This window comes from Tenrec ecaudatus, chromosome 2, assembly GCF_050624435.1.
Source record: "Tenrec ecaudatus isolate mTenEca1 chromosome 2, mTenEca1.hap1, whole genome shotgun sequence".
Classification (NCBI taxonomy): domain Eukaryota; kingdom Metazoa; phylum Chordata; class Mammalia; order Afrosoricida; family Tenrecidae; genus Tenrec; species Tenrec ecaudatus.
This window is the reverse complement of record NC_134531.1, coordinates 117036940-117056012: the sequence shown is the minus strand read 5'-3', so window position 1 is coordinate 117056012 and position 19073 is coordinate 117036940. Positions and strand designations below refer to the sequence as shown.

Here is a 19073-nt window from a genome sequence, read left to right as displayed (position 1 = left end):
TTTCAAACTATAAACAAATCCTTTTAGTCGTTGTTGTTTTTGTTAGATGCTGACCCTATCTTCAGTCAAACAAAAAGCTGCTGGGTCCTGTGCCGTCCTCACAGTTGTTCTTAGGTTTGGTTTGAGCCCATTGTTGCACCCTCTGTTGTCAGTCCATCTTGTCAAGAGCCTCCCCTTTTTCACTGCTCTTCTGTTTTATCCAGCACGATGTCTTTCTCCAGGGCCTGGTCTCTCCTGACGAGATGTCCCCAGTGAGTGAGACAACGTCTCACCACTCTCGTTACACTTCTCCAAAGACAGACTTGTATTCTTTTGGCAGCCTGTGGGGCTTTCCAGTGTTCTTCTCCAGCACCACAGTTCAATGCTTTGATTCTTCTTCAGGCGTCCTGATTCATGTCCAAGTTTCACATGCGTATGAGGCTGTTGAAAATACCATGGCTTGGCCCTCTAGCTGATTTCCTTGCTTTTCAACACTTTAAAAAGAGGTCTCATGTAGCAGATTTACCAATAGTAATGTGTTATTGATCTTTTGACTTCTACTTCCATGAACATTGATTATAGATCCAAGCAAGAACATTGATTATGGATCCAACTGACAACTCCAATTTTTGCTCCATTTACTGGTTCAGTTGAGATGATTTGGGTTTTATGTGCATTGAGTTATAATCCATACTGAAGGCTACAGCCTTGGTTTTCACCAGTAAGTGCTACAGGTTCTCCTCATTTTCAGCAAACGTGATTGTGCCATCTGCATATGGCAGGTTGTTACGAAGACTTCTTCCATTCCTGATGTCACATTCTTCATATAAGCCAGCTTCTCTGTTTATTGGTCAGCATACAAATTGAATAAGAATGGTGAGAAAATACAATCCTTATGCACACCTTTCTTGATTGTAAACCATGCAGTATTCCTTGTGCTGTTGGCACAGCTCCCTCTTGATCCATGTACAGGTTCCACCATGAAGTGTTCTGGAATTCCCGTGACTCTTCTCAAGGCTATTCATAGTTTTTATGATCTGTATAGTCGAACGCCTTTGGCTTGCTTAAGGTTATATTTGCATAGTCAACCATTTGCATAGTCGAACGCCTTTGGCTTGCTTAAGGTTATATTTGCATAGTCAACCATTTGCATAGTCGAACGCCTTTGGCTTGCTTAAGGTTATATTTTATGTCTTGTGGGCTGTTTTAATTATCTTTAGCTTTCACCTGAACTTATGTATGAACAATCGATTGCCTTTTCCACTAAACTTGCAGCCAGAATCAGATTTGTTTTTGTTATGATGCACATAGTCAAATGCTTTCATGGAGTCAATAAACACAAGTAAGCATCTTTCTGGTATTCTCTGCTTTCAGCCAACAACCATGTGAGGTCAGCAGTGATCTCTTTGCTTCACTGCTCTTTCTAAAGTTCTCAGTGGCTAATTCATCAGAAGTGGACATCAGGGTCCTTCCTAGCCTATGTTTTAGTCTGGAACTTCTGCTGAATCCGGTTCACTTTTGGTCACCCTGCTGGTATTTTAAATACCAGTGCCATGATCTTTAAATACCAGCAACACACAAACCAGCACGGTAAGACAAACGGACAGACAGTGATGGCTTGTGGGTTGCTGCGATGCTGTGGCAGTGAAAGCTGCGTCACTGGTATATTCAAACACTAGCAGGGCCGTCCCAAGTTAACAGCTTTCTAGGACACATCATTGTGCTTATGTGGAGCCTGTACATGGATCCAAAGCCAGTTGTGCAAACAGCAAGGAAATACCACATGGCTTAAAATCAGGAGAGGTATGCATTGGGGTAGTAACCCCTCACCATGCTTTTTCAATCTGTATGCTGTGAAAATAATCAGAGAAGCCGGGGTATATTAAGAAGAATGTGATGTCAAGATGGGAGGGGGCATATTAACCTCCAGTAAGCAGATGACACAACCTTGCGTTGCTGAAAGTGAGGAGAACTTAGAAGTACCTGCTGTTGGAGGTCAAGGACTGCATCCTTCAATATAGATTACAAATTAATGTAAAGACAAAGTTCCTCACAACCAGACCAATAAGTAATATGTCAGATGGAGAGAAGATTGAAGGCAAAGATTTCATGTTGCTTGGATCGACAGTCAGTGTTCATGGAAGCAGCAGTGAAAAGATTCCAAAGACACATGGAGAAAAAAAAGACACATGGCCTGGGGTAAATCTGCTGCAGAAGACCTCATTAAGGTGCTGAAAAGGAAGGATGTTACTTTGAAGGACTAAGGTGCACCTGACCAAAGCCATGGTGTTTTCAATCTCATCTGGATGTGAAATTTAGATGTTGAAGACTGAAGAAAAATCAACGCATTTGAATGGTGGTGCTTGGGAAGAATATTGAAAGTGCCATGCACTGCCAAAATTACAAACAAATCTGTTTTGGAAGTAGTATAGCCAGAATGTTCCTTAGAGGCAAAGATGGTAAGACTCCATCTCATTTATTTTGTCCATGTTCTCTGGGGAGCGCAGTCCTTGGAAAAGGACATCTTGCTTAGTAAAGTAGACGGGCAGGGAAAACGAGCAAGACTTTTGGCAAGATGGATCGACAGAGTGGCTGCAATGATGCGCTCAGATAGCGTGATGGTTGTGAGGTGGGGCAGAACTGACAGTATGCTTAGAGTTGCTATGAGGAAGAGCCACATGGGGTCACCTAACAACACTAAGAGTATGAGCTCAAACCCTATGACTCACAGAGAATCTTCCTAGACTGTTACTCTGTAGCAAGGATTGTGGAAGTATACAAGGATTGATATTGTAGAGAAGAACTAGAACAGTATTTCCAAAAACAGACAATTTTTTAGATATCCACATACAGTTAAGTGATACTGTGCCACATCATGTCCATTTGGACAGTGTTTGACTGCATTACCCACCCTGGGAAAGCTTAGGATATTAAAATTCAAAGTACATGCAATCATTTATAATAGCAAACAGGTACTACTTTTTGATTAAGTCTGGGTAAACTAGGGAAACAAATCCACAGAAAGTCATGTATAGGAGAGTTTTATATAAAAGGTAAGTGTACATTAAGAAAGCATCCCCCCCCAAAAAAAAGAAAGCATCCCAGCCCCATGCTGTCCAAACCCATAAGTCCAACATTATCCCATATGTCCGACACCAATCCACAAAGTCCTCCTCAGACTCACAAAACACCCGCAATGACGCCAACTGCAGGCGGAAAGCCGAATCAGTGAGCGTGTAAGCATCTCAGCGCTGGCAGGGGTCTCCACATGGCTGCTCCAGCACCCAGGGCTGCATCCAGGGTAGGTCTATGTGGCTTCTCAAGAATGTCTTTCAGGAAGTGAACCTTGCCAGCTGAATCAGGGAACTGGTAAGGCAGCTGCACGCTGGTCCCGACCATCAGAGAGCATGAGACCCAAGAACCAGAAAGGCGAGGATCACTGAATCATTTATCTCTCCACCCTTCAATTAATCCCACGTGTGTTTATTGGACAGGTTGGCACAATAAAACTTAACCATCTCAGTGACATACATCAAAACATTATTACTGTTATGTTAGATGCTTTAATGTATCTGGAAGTACAACTCGGAATCATTTGACTAATGGTCTATAACTAATGATTCTAATGTCTTTACAAATTCTATTTAATGACAGAGCTAGGAATGGAATTTATTCATAATCTGTGATCTGATGTTCATACATCCAAATTACATAACATTCTATTTGACAGAACATGCTGTGGACTTTGATTGTAGTAGGTTATTACTGAGGGGAAAACTGGCAGGATCTAGTTATAATTTATATAGTCATTACCTCTTAGCTACGTAAAATCTTTTTATGCATTATGTATTTTTCCTATAAAAAATAAAATGTCATATTTATACTTGGAGAAATCTGTTTAAATTGTTTTGCAACTTTTCAGAAGAAAATATGAAAGGAAATTGTACAATCCATCATTGAAAATTTATTTGATATGTTCCTCAAAACATGGGTTTAAAACTTTATTAAGATATTAATTTATGTTTTTAGGTGGTCACAGGAAAATTTTAAAGACTGGGTTGGTTAATTAGTAGGTACAAAATAAAATATGTAATTTATTTAATTTCTAATGGTTCAGAATGAATGATTGTAATGCTTAAAGCTATAATTGATTTTTAATTTTTCTCTAGCGTTTTTTCTTTTGTTAGTAAAAACATACCTTTTAAAATCTTTATCTTTTTCCTTATACATCATTTATAATTTAGGAAATTTTTAGGTTATAAATTGTTAAATTTGTTAATTTTTATCAAGGAAAAAGCACCAATTTTGAAATCAGTATTGCAGTAAACAGCAGGGAGATAGACAAATCTGATCTCCTCTGGCTCTCCTATTGCCAAGAGGCAAGAGTCAGACAAGCCTCCACACTCCATCCTTGGTTGTCTGTTCTGACACTAACCATTCCTCCCACTCTACATCGATGCGCTCAATAATTCATTGCAATAGGTGCTAAGAACTCACAAACAATACTCGTGATTAAGGAAGTTTATTAGGGAAGTCAGTAGGTTACCACAAGTCAGAATCAGCATTGGTCATGGGTCTCCTCAGCCAGCAGTCAAGTCTCTCTTTCCCACTCTCAGCCTCTTAGCCACAAGATCTCTTGGACTTTGATTCTGTGAACCTGGAAGCCAGTCCACTTGTTGCTCTGTTCCATGGTCTTGGGCCAGGTGAGAAGGTGCCCCTTAGTCTCGGCGCTGCGCCTCTGAGGCACCTGCCACAGTCTCTGATGTATCTCTTCTTGGTGGCCTCTGCCATTTCAGACAGAGATCTTGGACATACTCTTCCAAGGGCCTCTGGGTTTCTCTATAACTCCTGCTTCAAAGATGGTCCATCTTTATAGCCTGTGGTGGGGGGTGCCATTAAGGAAAACTGACTAATCCCCTCCCTTGGTGTTAAACACGCCCAGTTTACATAATCCCACCTTGTCATTGGTGGGAATTAGCAGAGATGAGAGGGATGGAGTGACACAGTAGCTGCAATAGTGGGCCCCTACATAAGAACACTTGTGAGGATGGCCCAGGACAGGATGGGTTTGTTCTGTTGTGCACAGGGTCTCCGAGTCGGAGCTGACTTGAGAACAGACTTGGGGAGGAGAGCGATAGTAAGAAATTTCACTCCATCACAAAGTGTTGCTTTCTCTTTCACGATTCTTTCAGGCATAGATGTGCCAGAGATCAACGAAGAAGAGAGCAGAGTTTATAACAATGCTTTGATAAATTGGCACCATCCAGGAAAGAATGAGAAAGCTGATAGCTATGTTCTTGAGTATCGGAAGATTAACAGAGATGAGGAAATGCTGTCATGGAATGAGACAGAAGTTTGTGGCACAAGAAAAGTGGTTTGTGATCTGGAAAGTAATTCTTCCTATGTCTTCAGAGTGAGAGCCTATAAGGGTTCAATCTGTAGTCCTTGCAGCAGAGAACTGATTCTTCATACTCCTCCTGCTCCAGGTACTGTGAATGTGGGGAACGAAAACCAGCAGAGGACTCGAAGAGACCTTGATCAATTAACCCACATATCTTTGTAGAACTACATTGAAACTAATTACCTCTTAATACTGAAAGACTAGAGAGTGTGATTCCATTGCTATATCTGGCTATTTAAATAGAAATGGTTATTTTGAAATTTATTTACATAGTATTTGGAAATGTGCTGAATCAGACTTGAATTTCACTGTGCTAAGAACAGGATTGGCTTTTAACTGACTTCAGATAAAGATAGATGAACAGAATAAATTTGAATGAGCAGGATTATTATGGTATAAATGCAACATTAAAAGATTTTTAAAAATAGTACAGTTCTCTATTTTAAGTCAATTTATAGATGTGTCTCTATTCCATAGGAAGCTAGGTAGATTTAAAAGGAAATGATGATAGCTGAAGTAGAATTTCAGTTGGATTCCATGTTGCTGGGTCTTTCTAGCGTAGCGCTTGTGGCACACAGGAATGGAAGATGTATCTTACTATGCTGATAGCTTCCCCACGCTGAAAGCTTGGCCTGCCCATGCTCCCTTCTTCTCTCTGCCAAGTTGAAAACCAGTGATTTGAATGCTACTTGGGGAGTGCTTGTCGACACTCATTGATGGAGAAGGATATATCCTTAGTTAATGTCACTGTAGTTTTTCCATGGACAACAGATATTTGTAACGAAAACTGTGCTAATTTGGGTTAGCAGGAAATATTTTGCCCTGTTGGCCACTGACTCAGAGCGTTCTGGGATTGCATTGCCCTTGTCCATTTTAGTGCCTTGGGCACACACATTTTCTGGACTCTGCCATTCCTTCCCTTTTTGGCTAAGAGAAGCAATGGATTATCCACTATTCATTTTCCATGCATATTATGGTTTTAAAGAAATGAGTACAAGTAAGTTGGTTAAACTTATTTTTTTTTGATAGTAAAAATACCCAGTAGGGAACTGTAGGATAGATTTCCAAGTGTTTTATGGTTTATGTTGTTTCTGCTTTTTTTCTCTGCTCGAAAGTGGAAGGAAAAGCAACCTGGAAGTAATTCCTGTTTTCAGTAATATGGTGGTGGGGTGTGGGGCGGGAGGGGATGGAAGAAAGGAAAGTGTTGTCGTCTTCTTTGTGAGAAGTCACATGAATAGGGTGGTCAGATACCATATATACTTGAGTATAAGCCGACCGAATGTCACCTGAGGCACCTAATTTTACCACAAAAACTACAATAAAAATGTGATGTAAAAAACTCGGCTCATACACGAGTATATACGGTAATTTGCGCAAACTGGGAGACTTTGATTAATCAAGAGGAACACATGATCTTTGTGTCAGAATGACAACTTTCACCAGGAAGGATGGGCAACCTCTTCTTGCTAGTAGCCAATGTCATGTTTTATGGATCATGTTGATAGAGACTTTGAATGTGGCAGTCTATTATATGTGAGGAAATTAAAGATTGGGTTAAATTTTAGTTACATGCTTGAGCTGGAGTTCAGACCCAGATCTCTGACCTCATTTTTTTTTCATATCTGTGATGTTGATTAATAAAACAACATTAAAATATCTAAAATTTTCCATATTTGTAACATTTAAGATAGGTGTTTAAAAATATATACTTAAGAATATTAAAGAATATATGTATTCTTAATACTATTTACAATAAAGACCACATAAAGAATAGATGTTCTTTAATATATGTATTCTTAATATATGTAAAGCCATATAGCCTAAAGTATATATTTAAGAATATTACATACTTAAGAATATCTATCTATAAAGAGGTAGAGATTTACAAATGTACAAAAATCTGGTAGTATTTACAACTGTTTATTTTAGGAACACATTTGATCAAATATCTTGGATAAATTGACTACCTCTATTTCAAGGAATTGTGTTTAGAAATTTTCTCATACACTTAAAATACTTTGTTCTGCTTTTGAGATTTTCAAAGCTTTTTAGATAGTTTTTACTGAAAGTAGAAGGTTTACTGAAATTACTGATTGCATTTAGGCTGGAGTTTGTCATGGGTTTCTAGGGTATACCCTGATTATGAACAGTTTTCTCATTCCAGCATTTTTTATTATTAAAATGTTAACCATAAATTCTAGAAATGCTCAGTGATAAATTTTCACGCTAATTTTGGACTCTCTTTAAAGTTTTCAGTTTTCTTTTTGATGAGAAATGCGGCTATAATAATGAGCACCTCTTGCTGAATTTGAAGAGAGATCGCGTTGAGAGCAGAGCTGGATTTAATCTTCTGCTCACTGCGGAACGTGTCCAAGTGGGCTGTTACACAAGCTTAGATTACATCGTTGGGGATGTTGGAATTACGAAAGGGAAACACTTTTGGGCCTTCCGTGTGGAACCGTATTCCTACCTGGTAAAAGCAGGAGTAGCGTCCAGTGAGAAGCTACAAGAGTGGCTCCGCTCTCCCCGAGATGCAGTTAGTCCAAGGTAGAGTCTTGCATGTCTCTGGAATGTGATAATTCTGTTAAAAGTAAATGCCTTTGTTTAGCAAGATGGGCCTGAAAATAGAGTCAGGCTGTCTTTCTGAATAATGAGATTTACAGTTGATCTCTCATTCTATGATGAAGTCTGGATCCTTTTTAAGTGTGACACGCCTTTGCAGTTTTACCTTTTGATCATCTTTAATGGCGGTGAACCTAAATTATGTAATAGAGATTGCTCACATCGGAGGGTAAATCAAAAAGTATTGCTAACGGAGGTTCTACTCTATGCCTGTGTGGGGTTTCAGCAAACAATGTGTTTTAAACATGCCTCTGCACTCAGTGGGTGGCTGCAGACAAGGGCTCTCAGTAATAGACTTGTCTTAGATTCACTAGAAAGCTGCTCTAACTAGGATACTTTTTGTGCCTTTAAAAAGTAAGACATTCTGAGGTTAAGACTAAGAACAAAATTTGAACAACATTTACTAAGTGGACATCTTCTCAAATCATTGAAACTTGGCACCAAGTTTAGGAATGCTGCCCCAATAAGACACAGTGTTCAGATAGGTCAAGCTTTTTAAGGGAAGTTGGAAAGACTTGAAAGTTGAGCCGAGGGAGGGAAGACTCTCAACCTTAAATGAAGAAGCTGTGGCTAAGGGCCAGAAATTGGTGAGCGAAGAGCATAAAATTATCATTCATGAGATAGCCGCTGAAGTTTGGATCTCAGATATTTTGGAATTTTTTATTCAGCAAGTATTTTGGCTTCAGCAAGCTTTTTGTTTTATGGGTATCAAAGCATTGTTCAAAAATCTTAATTTTCCATCAGCCATTTAAATAAGATTGTGGCTAATAAAGATGATTCTATGGAATTAATTATAACAGGGATTCATCTCAAATTTACCAAATACTATCCAGAGAGAGCAAGGTCCAATCTTACTCGTGACTTGAAAGCATCTGCTGGGCCAGTTAAGTTGAAGGGAGAGAGGTGAGCTCAGAATATTATGGGACTGAAGTTTTAAGTTCCAGAGGGGTCATCTTTGGTCGATTTTCTTGGAGGACACAGGATGATCCTGGGTCTATTATGAAGATACTTTAAGACAGTAGAACTCTGCAGTGTTAAGAAAAAGGGTAGGCAAGTTGTGCAGGCATTCTTTTGTCTCCCTGATGACAATCCATTTGCTCATCCTCTGAGGGCAGCAAGGACTGGCTTAAGGGAATTCCACTGAGGAACCTCCCCCCATTCCCTTTCCAGTCTGATGTTACTTGGTCAAACTTCTCTTTGTTCCCCAAACTCAACATTTAAAAGGAACATGATTCGAGTCCCTCCAGGATGCCAAAATCCCCCTTTTAAAGTGGAGTAAACCAAAGAGCACAGAATTCTTTGGGAAAGGGTTAGAGAGATGGAAGGTCCACCTTCAGAGGATCTGGTTCTCCATAGAGCAGATGTCCAGACAGTAGCTTCCATTTAGATAATTTTGTTTAATCAAGGTTTCTCTGATTTGGTCACAATACTTTTCGACTTACTCTCATGTATGAAGTGTCTCTAATTGTTATATTTTGAATTTGATGGAAGTTTTCCTTTGATTATAGGATACACTTTATTTAAATGCTTCCCTTAGTTATTTCAAAATTAAGTCATGGTTGACATGTTTTTATACTTAGGAATTCTAGTATTTTAAAAGATTGTTAACAGTTAGCTTGTACATTTCAGTGGGTTACACTTTGAAACCACCAGTTGCTCCATGGGAGAAAGGGGGGGGGGCTTCCTACTCCCAGAAAAAGTTAGTCTTGGAAACTCACCAGGGCAGTTTTCCCTGCCCTTTAGGGTCGGTATGAGTTGTCCTGGACTTAATGGCAGTGACTGTGAGTCAAGATAAACCATTTTTTGACCACTTGAATATCCTCCAAACAATATGAATTTATGGGGGATATTTTTTGAACAAAGAATTCTATAGAATAATGAAATTAAGAACAGGAAAATGGTTCATTAAGGTTAGTGGCACATTTGCTCATAAAAAAAAATACCGATTAGACAAACTGAAGGAAGGCCTGTGCTCCTTAGAGGCAAGGACAGCAAGACTTTGTCACATAGACTTTGGACATACTGTTAGGCGAGCCCAGTGCCCGGAGAAGGACATCATGCTTGGTAAAGTGGAAGGGCGGCAGAATTCTGATGTAAAAACTCTAACTTTAATCAATGTATTTTATCTTGTGAAAGTTTATGGATGATGATGCGGATACGACTTGACTTTTTCCGCTTTGCGTTTCAGATATGAGCAAGACAGTGGACATGACAGCGGAAGTGAAGATGCTTGTTTTGATTCTTCACAGCCGTTTACATTAGTCACTATCGGCATGAAGAAGATTTTTATACCCAAATCTCCTACTTCTTCAAATGAAGCTGAAAATAGAGTCTTCCCCATGCCAACAAGTATAGGGGTTTTCCTTGACTATGAGAAAGGTAAAGTGGGCTTCTACGACATGGATCACATGAAATGCCTTTATGAGCGCCAAGTAGACTGTTCAAACACGATGTACCCAGCATTTGCCTTGATGGGCAGTGGAGGAATTCAACTTGAAGAACCCATCACAGCGAAGTATCTGGAATACTAAGAGGACATGCAGTGTCAACATCTGGTGGGATTCAGGTTGTGCAATGTGAACAGAACCATGCCTTGGTGTTAGCCTCGATCACTCATTATATATCATCTAAGTATTCTCTCGCCATACTTGTGTTGTGTTTGGTTTTTTTTTTCAAAGCACAGAGAACCTAATCACCTTGCTGCTTCCATGTGGTTGTTCGCCTTTCACCCATTGTTGCTGACTATAGATGGCAGCGTCCACAACACCGCCACAGTTTCTGCATGTCCAGCTCAGTGGCATTGGCCATGGGCTTTGAGTAGCACCACCTTGTCTGCGATGTTGTTCCTTCACAAGCATACGCTGACTGCCCCCCGACACTGCTGTTTGATCTTTTGAGTTGAGGTGGTCCATTTGATCCCATCGAGGTTGTTCTTTACAGAGTGCAGTGCTCAAGACAGACCTTTTTTTTTTACTAGTTACACTAAACTTACTTCAGTTTTGCCATGCCTTCAGGGCATCTTTTGGGTTTAAAGATTATCTCAGGGCTGTAGTTTCTGAAGTTCATCTACCTTCCACGGCTCCAGCAAATTTAGAGCCTGTGAGAATGTGATATTGTGTTCTGCGTTTTCTCATTTTGACCAGGATTTTTCTATGGAATCATAGATCAAAACCGGCTGTAATGGTAGCTGGGAATCATGCAGTGTTCCTAGTATGACAAAAGAGACAGTGGTTTTAAGAGGCAACCGGGCACACTTTCCATATCCTCCTCATATTCCTGCCTGTCCTTTTCCCTCTGTGGCTCCAGGTAAGTACAGACCAGTTGTATCTTGGATGGCTGCTTTGCGAGCTTGTCAGATCAGGGGTATTACACATGTGTTAGTGTTAGGAGGCAGAACAGAAGCACTTAAGCCACATCTCTTAAGGGAGTGGTTCTCAACCTGTGGGTCGCGACCCCTTTGAGAGTCAAACGACCCTTTCACAGGGTTTGCCTGGTTCATAACAGTAGCAAAATTACAGTTATGAAGTAGCAACGAAAATCATTTTATGGTTGAGGAACTGTATGAAAGGGTCATGGCATGAGGAAGGCTGAGAACTGCCTTAAGGGGTTTAGGTGTATATTAGCAGCCTCAACAGCTGCTCATTTTAAGGGTGGGTTTCTTGTAAATATATCCCAAGATTTTTGCCAATTCAACTTGATAGCTGTACAATTTATTGACAGCAAATTAACCTCCCTTTGCGCACTCCCTCCCACCCCTGGGAACTACTAATAAACGTCCCCCGCTGCCACTGACTTGATTGACTCGTCACAGAGGGGGCAGTAAAACCGCCCCTTTGGCTTTCTGAGGCTGTAAACTTAGGGGACCAGACAGCCTGACCTTTCTCCCGAGGAGCTTAGGTTGGAGTCAGAATGCTTCTTCTTGCAGTTAGCTCAGCTCGAAAGCCGCTGTGCCCCGGCCAGGGCTTCTCTGTAAGTGAAGTCAGACTGTACTTGTCCTTTTCAGCATGTCTTCACCCGTCATTCATTCATATCACAGCATGCATCAAGACATCATCATAGGCCACTGTATCTGTGTACCACATCTTGTTTACGTATCCTTTTATCTATTGTACATTTGGATTGTTTCTACTTTCTGGCTATTCGGGACATTAGTATCCAAGCCTTTTGGGTGTACATAAACTTAGGAGTGTGATTGATCACTGGGTCCTCTGGTAGTTCTGGCGGAGGAGCCGCTACACTGTTTTCCACAATGTCGTCCTATTGGCTCCCGTGAGCAGTGGCTAAGGGAGGTTCCCTGCAACATTGATTACTTTTTGTTTTCTAAATTTTCAACTGAGCCCTTTTCATGGGAATGAAATAGTGTCTGGCTATGCTTTTGATTGTATGGCTCTGGTGTCTGTTGGCATTGTGGGTCTTTTCATGTGTTTGATGGCGATTTGATTGTCCTTGGTGAAATGTTTGTACACGTCCTTAGCTCATTGTATGATTGGGTTATTTGTCTATTTGCTGTTAAGCTGTTGAAATTATGTGTGTACGTGTGTGTAAATGGATAGGTGAAGTTAATGTTTTCTTGTCGGGATATGTGGTTTCTGAAGAGATTCATCAGTGGCAGATTGTCTTTTCACTTTGTGATAAAGTCTCTTGATGAGTAAACACCTTTAATTTTTATGAGGTCCTATTTATTCACAGAAATACCTTGCTTTTTTTTTGTGCCTGAAAGATTCTTCATTGTTTACACATTGAAGGTTTTGACACCCTTGTAGAGCATGTCTTGACTGGTGCCATTTTCCAATAGCATTTGCTTACTTTGTGTCTCTGTCACATTTTGGTAATTCTCAATATTTTAAACTTTTTATAATGTACGTTATTATACTGTAGTGTTAACCTAAGTTTTATATGTACTAGAAAACCAAAAAGTTCTTATGACTTGCTTTGTTTATTGTTTCATTGAAATGGTCTGGAACCTAACCTACTTCTGAGCTATGTTGCATTTTGTCTTTTGCTGTTTGTACTTTGCTTATTAGATCATCTATTATTGAAAGCTAGGTCTGACAGTGTTGACCTTGCTGCTTCTTCTGATGATTTTATGGCTTTAATTTGTACGTAAAGGTTTCTCTCATTGATTTTGAGTTTGTCGTGTGTAGTGCGAGGCGTGGCTCTTGCTTCCTTCTCTGCTGCATCAGTGTTCCCTGTGTTGTTTTCAAAGAGGCTGCTCTTTCCCCGTCAGATGAACTTGGCAGCGTGCTAAACCCGTGTGTTCTCAGTTCCATCCCATTGGCCTGTGTGTTCTGATTACTTTAACTCTGGAGTGCACTTTAGAGTCAGGGTGCAAGAGCAATTTCAACATTGCTTTAGCTACTAGAACCCCTCGCCACTCCCTATAAAATGGAGAATTGGTAAGATTTCTTTACTGCCACTAAAATGGTGAACTCTGCAACTAGATTTTCTGTTTATGAACAAGAAATCCAATTAATTTATGCCAGCTGGTGTTGCTGATACTTACATTCCTTTTGGGGGATAGGGCTCCAAAATATTTATTATACTTCTTTTGTGGTTAACTTTGAATTTTTGTATCATGTTTATGTTCTAAGATAATATTTTACAAATGCCTTACAAATGGAAATTAGTACTGAAAATTGGGTCTTGAATTTGTTTTTAATAGGAAAACAGTTATAGATAGGTAAGAAAATGGCCATGAAGGAAGTGGTTGTTATATTTAAAGGGAAATTATGTATTCTGGGGTATGCAGCTCACTGTCAGCTACTAGGAGGAGATTGCCCGGGAGATGAGTAGTGCTGACTTTCTTCAGGCCACACTGCATGGACATTTTGAAGAGTCGATTTGACTATAATGTTCATTAAAATTCTTAGTCGAGAAATGAAGCTTTTCACTGCTGCTTTTTCCAGAAAAATTTATTTTGAATTTTTAGTTACTCCGTGATAATATGTGAATTTACTTCAAAGTGCACAAAAATATGTGAACTCATATCAAATGCACCGATATTGAAATTGTATTGGCTCTTTTGATCTTATTGTGTCTTGTCTCATTTTTTATTGTTGTTACAAATATTACTTAGCAAGTTGACCTAGTTTATGTTTACATATTTGAAAAAGTTCATGATATATTTTAATAGCATTACTACAAGAGGGCCTAAGAAAATCTGTGGGAAAATGGAATTTAAAGATAATGGGATTTTTTTTAGCAAATGTTTTTAAACTCTTTCCTAAATTATAAAATAGAGAGTAACTAATAGTGCGGTTGTATGCATTTTTCGCTTACTGCTTGGTAGTAAGCTTGTAATGTAAGAAAGCAAAATACAACGTTAATTGCCTAGGAAATAACAAAAATTATAATGACTGTATTCTTTTAAAACTTCAAAGTTCTTTTAATTTGGCAATCTATATTTTATCTGAATCCTATGTTCATTTTAGAAAGATATTCTTTCTGCACATTTCCTGGAACTTAGTATGTTGAGAAACTACACTGTTAACTATTTTCTTAGCATTGATGATTTTTAATGCTTTTTGGCTTATTTTAATCGCATAAACAAAACTTTTCTGCCCAGGGTTTTGTTTTTACTTAGTGAGTTTTAATATTTGACGTCAGTCATTCAGGCTGCTTTCTCTTTTTCTTTCAACAACAGTGGAGAGCTGCAGTGTTGAGCAGTCTTTGTGCCCCTCCCTCTTCCCCCCCCTCAAGAGCACTTTATGACCTAGGCTAAACTGATCTTTGTGCAATACACGTGCTGAAATTAGCTGTGTGGCAAAGTTTGATACTTCCAAACTTTGTGTGTGCACATATCATGTAGACATTTTAAAAGACAGAGCTTTAACAGAACAGGAAGGTGGCTTAAATAAAACATGTATACTTGTAAATGAGGTATGTAGCTCATTTTGTTCACCTGGATGTATTTTAAATAAAATAAAAAGGAACAGTTTGAGTGTAATTATGCAAATCTGAATTATAGGAATTCTTAGTGGTTTATTAGTCCTTGTAAAGGGGAATTTGAAACTGTAAAGGGGAATATGAAAAGTTGTTTTGCTGAATATGTTAACTTAGAACTAAAACTTTATATAAATTCATTTTGTATATTTTTACTAGCTTTAATGTTAGAGTGGACATTAGAAAAGGTTAATATGCACTTAATTTATTTCAGTTGTTTTGATTGACCAATTGTGTTTCTTCTTGAAAATCATGTTCTATTACAGCAATATACCAAAAAAACTCAAACTCATTTCCATTGAGTAGATTTTGACTTATAGAAACCCTAGAAGATCCGGTTGAATTGCCCCTGTGGGTTTTTTTTTTTTTAATTTTAAAAAATGTTTTCTCATTTGAATGAAGTTTACAAATTCAAGCAAGGGTGCTGGCCATACAAAAGGACAATACTAAAAGCAGGGCCACAATTCACACACCCCTGTGGGTTTCTGAGGCTATGAATTTTTATGAGAGTAGAAAGCTTCATCTTTCTCCCTTTGGTCAGCTGGTGGTTTTGAACTGCTGAACTTGTGGTGCACATTACATCTCATATAACCCACTGTGCCACCAGGGCTCTTTATTAAAATAAAGTATATACAATAAAACATAACATTTCATCAGTGTCTACATCTATAATTCAATGATCTTTGTGCCATATTTAAAGTTTCACAACCATTTTAGCTATCACCCTATTATTTTACCACAATTAGCATATTATGCTAATCCACAAGGCCAGCAGTTTGAAACCACCTGGCTGTCTGAAGGAGACAAACAGGGCTTGGCACTCCTGTAAAGAGTTACAGTCTCAGAAACTCACAGGGGTAGTTCTACCCTGTCTTAGGGGGTTGCTGTGAGTCATCACCGACCGCATTACAGTGAGTTTGTTTGTTATTAGATGAACAACTAAGAATGTATGGATGAGTGGAGGGGAGGATAGGAAACAGGAACAAAAAATAAGTATCTTGACAATTTAGTTGATTCACTTGGAATGGTAACTCATCTGAGTTAAGTTTTAGTGGTATTTGTACACAGGGTTAAAATTATTCTCAAGCTTTGAATCAGCTTGAATGCTAGGACAATCATCTCACCAAGATCCTACAAATTCTGTGTCAGACACTACAAGAGAGTTTGGGCTCCCCAAATTGAGTGCAGAGTATATGGTGCAACTTGTAAAGATTTGCCGCCACTGAGTTGAAGCTGACTCATAGTGACCCTATAGGATAGGGTAGAACTACCTCTCGGAGTGTCCGAGACTAACTCTACAGGAGTAGAAAATATCTTTCCTTTTCCCTCGGGGCAGCTGATGGTTTCGTATTGTTGACCTTGTGGTTCTAAGCCCAATGTATAACCATGACAGCATGTATTAGTCTGGGTACTTTAGAGAAACAAATCCACAGAAAGTCATGTATAAGAGTTTTATATATAGGTTAAGTGTGCATCAAGGAAACATCCCAACCCAGTGTTGCTCAAACCCACTAGTCCAACATTGACCCATATGTCCAGCACCAATCCACAAAATCCTCCTCCATCTCACAAAGCAGACATAACGATGCCAACTGCAGGAGGAAAGCTGGGTATGAATGTGTAAGCATCTCACCACTGGCAGGGATCTCCACACTGGTACTCCAGCATCCAGGGCTGCGCTGGGGTAGGTCCATGTGGCTTCTCCTCAGGGATGTCTTGCAGGAAGTCAGCCTTGCAAGCTGAAGCAGGAAACTGCTAAGGCAGCTGCACCCTGGTGCGACCATCAAAAGCAAGAAACCCGAGAACTTGAAAGGTGAGGCTCACTGAGTTATTTATCCCTCCGCCCTTCAATTAATCCCACGTGTTTATTGGCCAGGTTGGCACAATAAGCTAACAGCACCAGGGCTCCTCTAGTGCACCTTGGACATTTAACAACCTGCATGTGTGTCCTAGAATGCATTTGAGTAGAGTATGCTTCATCTTGGTCCTTCGTTCCCAACAGTATGAATACTCGATGGGTTAATTACATGTTCACACTTAGTCAACTGATCTGTTAGAATTTCCTTTATTTCAAAGATTACTAATTGTGTTCTGTATTGTAGGAATTATGATTATGTGGGGATATAGACATGGGAAGATGAGAAATTCCCAGTCATAGCAGTGTGAGTACTTGCTGAGGCAATAATACCTGTGGGGTTAATATGAATGGTTCCTCTGACAAAGAGTCTAGTGTCAAGAAATCATCTTCATGGACCATTTTCTGATTTAAATGACCATTTCAAAAATGGACCTGTTACATTTAATTAGGTAAAACCCCATTATCCGCACATTATAGTGGATCATTAATTGTGATTTGCGTACTTTGGTGACAGTACCCCCAAATCCACATTTATTACTGGCTTAGTCAAAAATAGCAGCCTTCGTCACTTTACTCCACCATAAAATACAAGTTACTTAAGGGATTTTGATTGAGCGTGTGAATGTATTCATCCGAGTTTCGTTTGAAATCATTTCACTAACCCCTCTTCTAGAGAACTCCTCTTCTCAAGCTGGGAGGCTCCATCAATTGGAACAGCAGAGTGGCCTCTTCAGAATTTAGATAACAGCCATCAAGGCAGCTTTCAACCTGTCCACGGTTCACTTGTGCGTCGTTTGGGAGTTGTGACATTATACTTTAAAATTAGGAAACTAGAAATATTGGTGGTTTCAAATATTTTTGTTTAGTCTGTAAAAGAATGGCGCATCCTCCCTGGAGGCAGCAGGGGCCTGCTCTGGGTCTCCTCGCAGGCGGGCAGGCGAGTGAGTGGATGCCCTTTTTCCATGGCAGGTGCTTGCCGCTCAGTGGGATCAACGGGATGCGACGGGATGGGGGGGGAGAAAAAAAAAAGTTTGTAAGTAATCACTTTGAGGCTCTTTAATGATGCAGGTAATATATAGTTCAATATTTAAATCTATTATGTTGTTCATTGCTGTCTGTCCCCCAACCAAACTCTCACTGCCATCAAGTAGATTCTGATTCATATGCTCAATGGAAGGCCAGCAGTTCAAATCCATCAGCCACTCTGGAAGGGGCTGTTTTCTCTGTCTTCACATGTTGCTGCTGTAAGCCCAAGGAGCTGCCGCCTCTGGTCCCACCTCACAGCAAGAGGATATGCAACAGAGTACCACACTGCCCCGTCCAGGGTCGTCCTCACACGGTTTTGCTGTTTCATATCAGTCTTACAATCACTGTGTTAATCTGTCTCGTTGAGGGTCTTGTACTTTGTTGGTGAACCTCTACTGAGCATGATGCCCTTCTTGAGGGATGGCCCTTTCTGATAATAGGTTCAAAGCACATGAAATCGGTGTCTAAGGGAGCATTGTTGCTGTACGTCTTCCAGATTTGTTCGTTCTTCTGCCAGTCCACGGTCAAGATTCTTTGCCAACATCGAATCAATTATGCCAATTCCTAAATTAATCTTGGAGTGTAATTGTTTCACTTAAGACTTATTTTGGGTTAATAGGGTTCTTTGAGATTAGATTAGGATGACCCATGAGTTTGATTCCCTTTTCCAATAGGTTATTTTTCTAAGAATATTTCTAAGTCTCTCCAGTCAAGGTTCTTGTGAGCAGGACAGTGGATCACCACTGGGATTTTAATGAGTAAAATGTACGTAGACATAAACTTTATTTGGGAAACGGAGGCAGTTCCAAGTAGCTCAGTTTGGAGAAATTGTCACACGTATGACTAAATTATCAGCCCACATTGGCCTGCCCATCCTGGACAGCTTTACTGAAAGATCGTATTGCAAATATGAGGAAATTAGTTATTTACAGATTAGGCTTCTTTGTAAATCGACCAGTTAAGCCTTTATAGGAAGATTGGAAAATCTAGATGACTGCATTTTTTTCCCGAGTGACATTCTGGGAAAGACCTTGAGTCATGTTAGAAACATCTGTGTCTGCTTTGGGATTTTATGATTTTATAATTCCAGTGTATTAACCAACGAACTTGAAAATTTACTGGCTAGGTGACCCTCTAAGGCCTGGACTTAGTTCAGAGTCTCTGGTTCCTGAGACTCATTAGGGTAGCATAACAGATTAAAAATGTGAGTTTTAGACTCACAAATTGAATCACCTTCTGAAGCAA

General features: G+C 39.7%; 1 protein-coding gene across 2 annotated transcripts in view; it reads left to right on the top strand.

Moving 5' to 3' along the window:
* TRIM36 (tripartite motif containing 36) overlaps nucleotides 1-15139 on the top strand; it is a 49405-nt gene extending 34266 nt beyond the window's left edge. Inside the window, exons 9-11 of one of the 2 annotated variants that reach the window (XM_075541403.1) lie at nucleotides 5172-5465; nucleotides 7630-7927; nucleotides 10191-15139. In XM_075541403.1, coding sequence (XP_075397518.1) covers nucleotides 5172-5465; nucleotides 7630-7927; nucleotides 10191-10533 — 935 coding nt within the window. In that variant the 3' untranslated portion in view covers nucleotides 10534-15139. The remainder of the gene's footprint in view (nucleotides 1-5171; nucleotides 5466-7629; nucleotides 7928-10190) is intronic. The other variant, XM_075541404.1, reaches the window with a different exon arrangement.
* Nucleotides 15140-19073: the final 3934 nt, after the last annotated feature.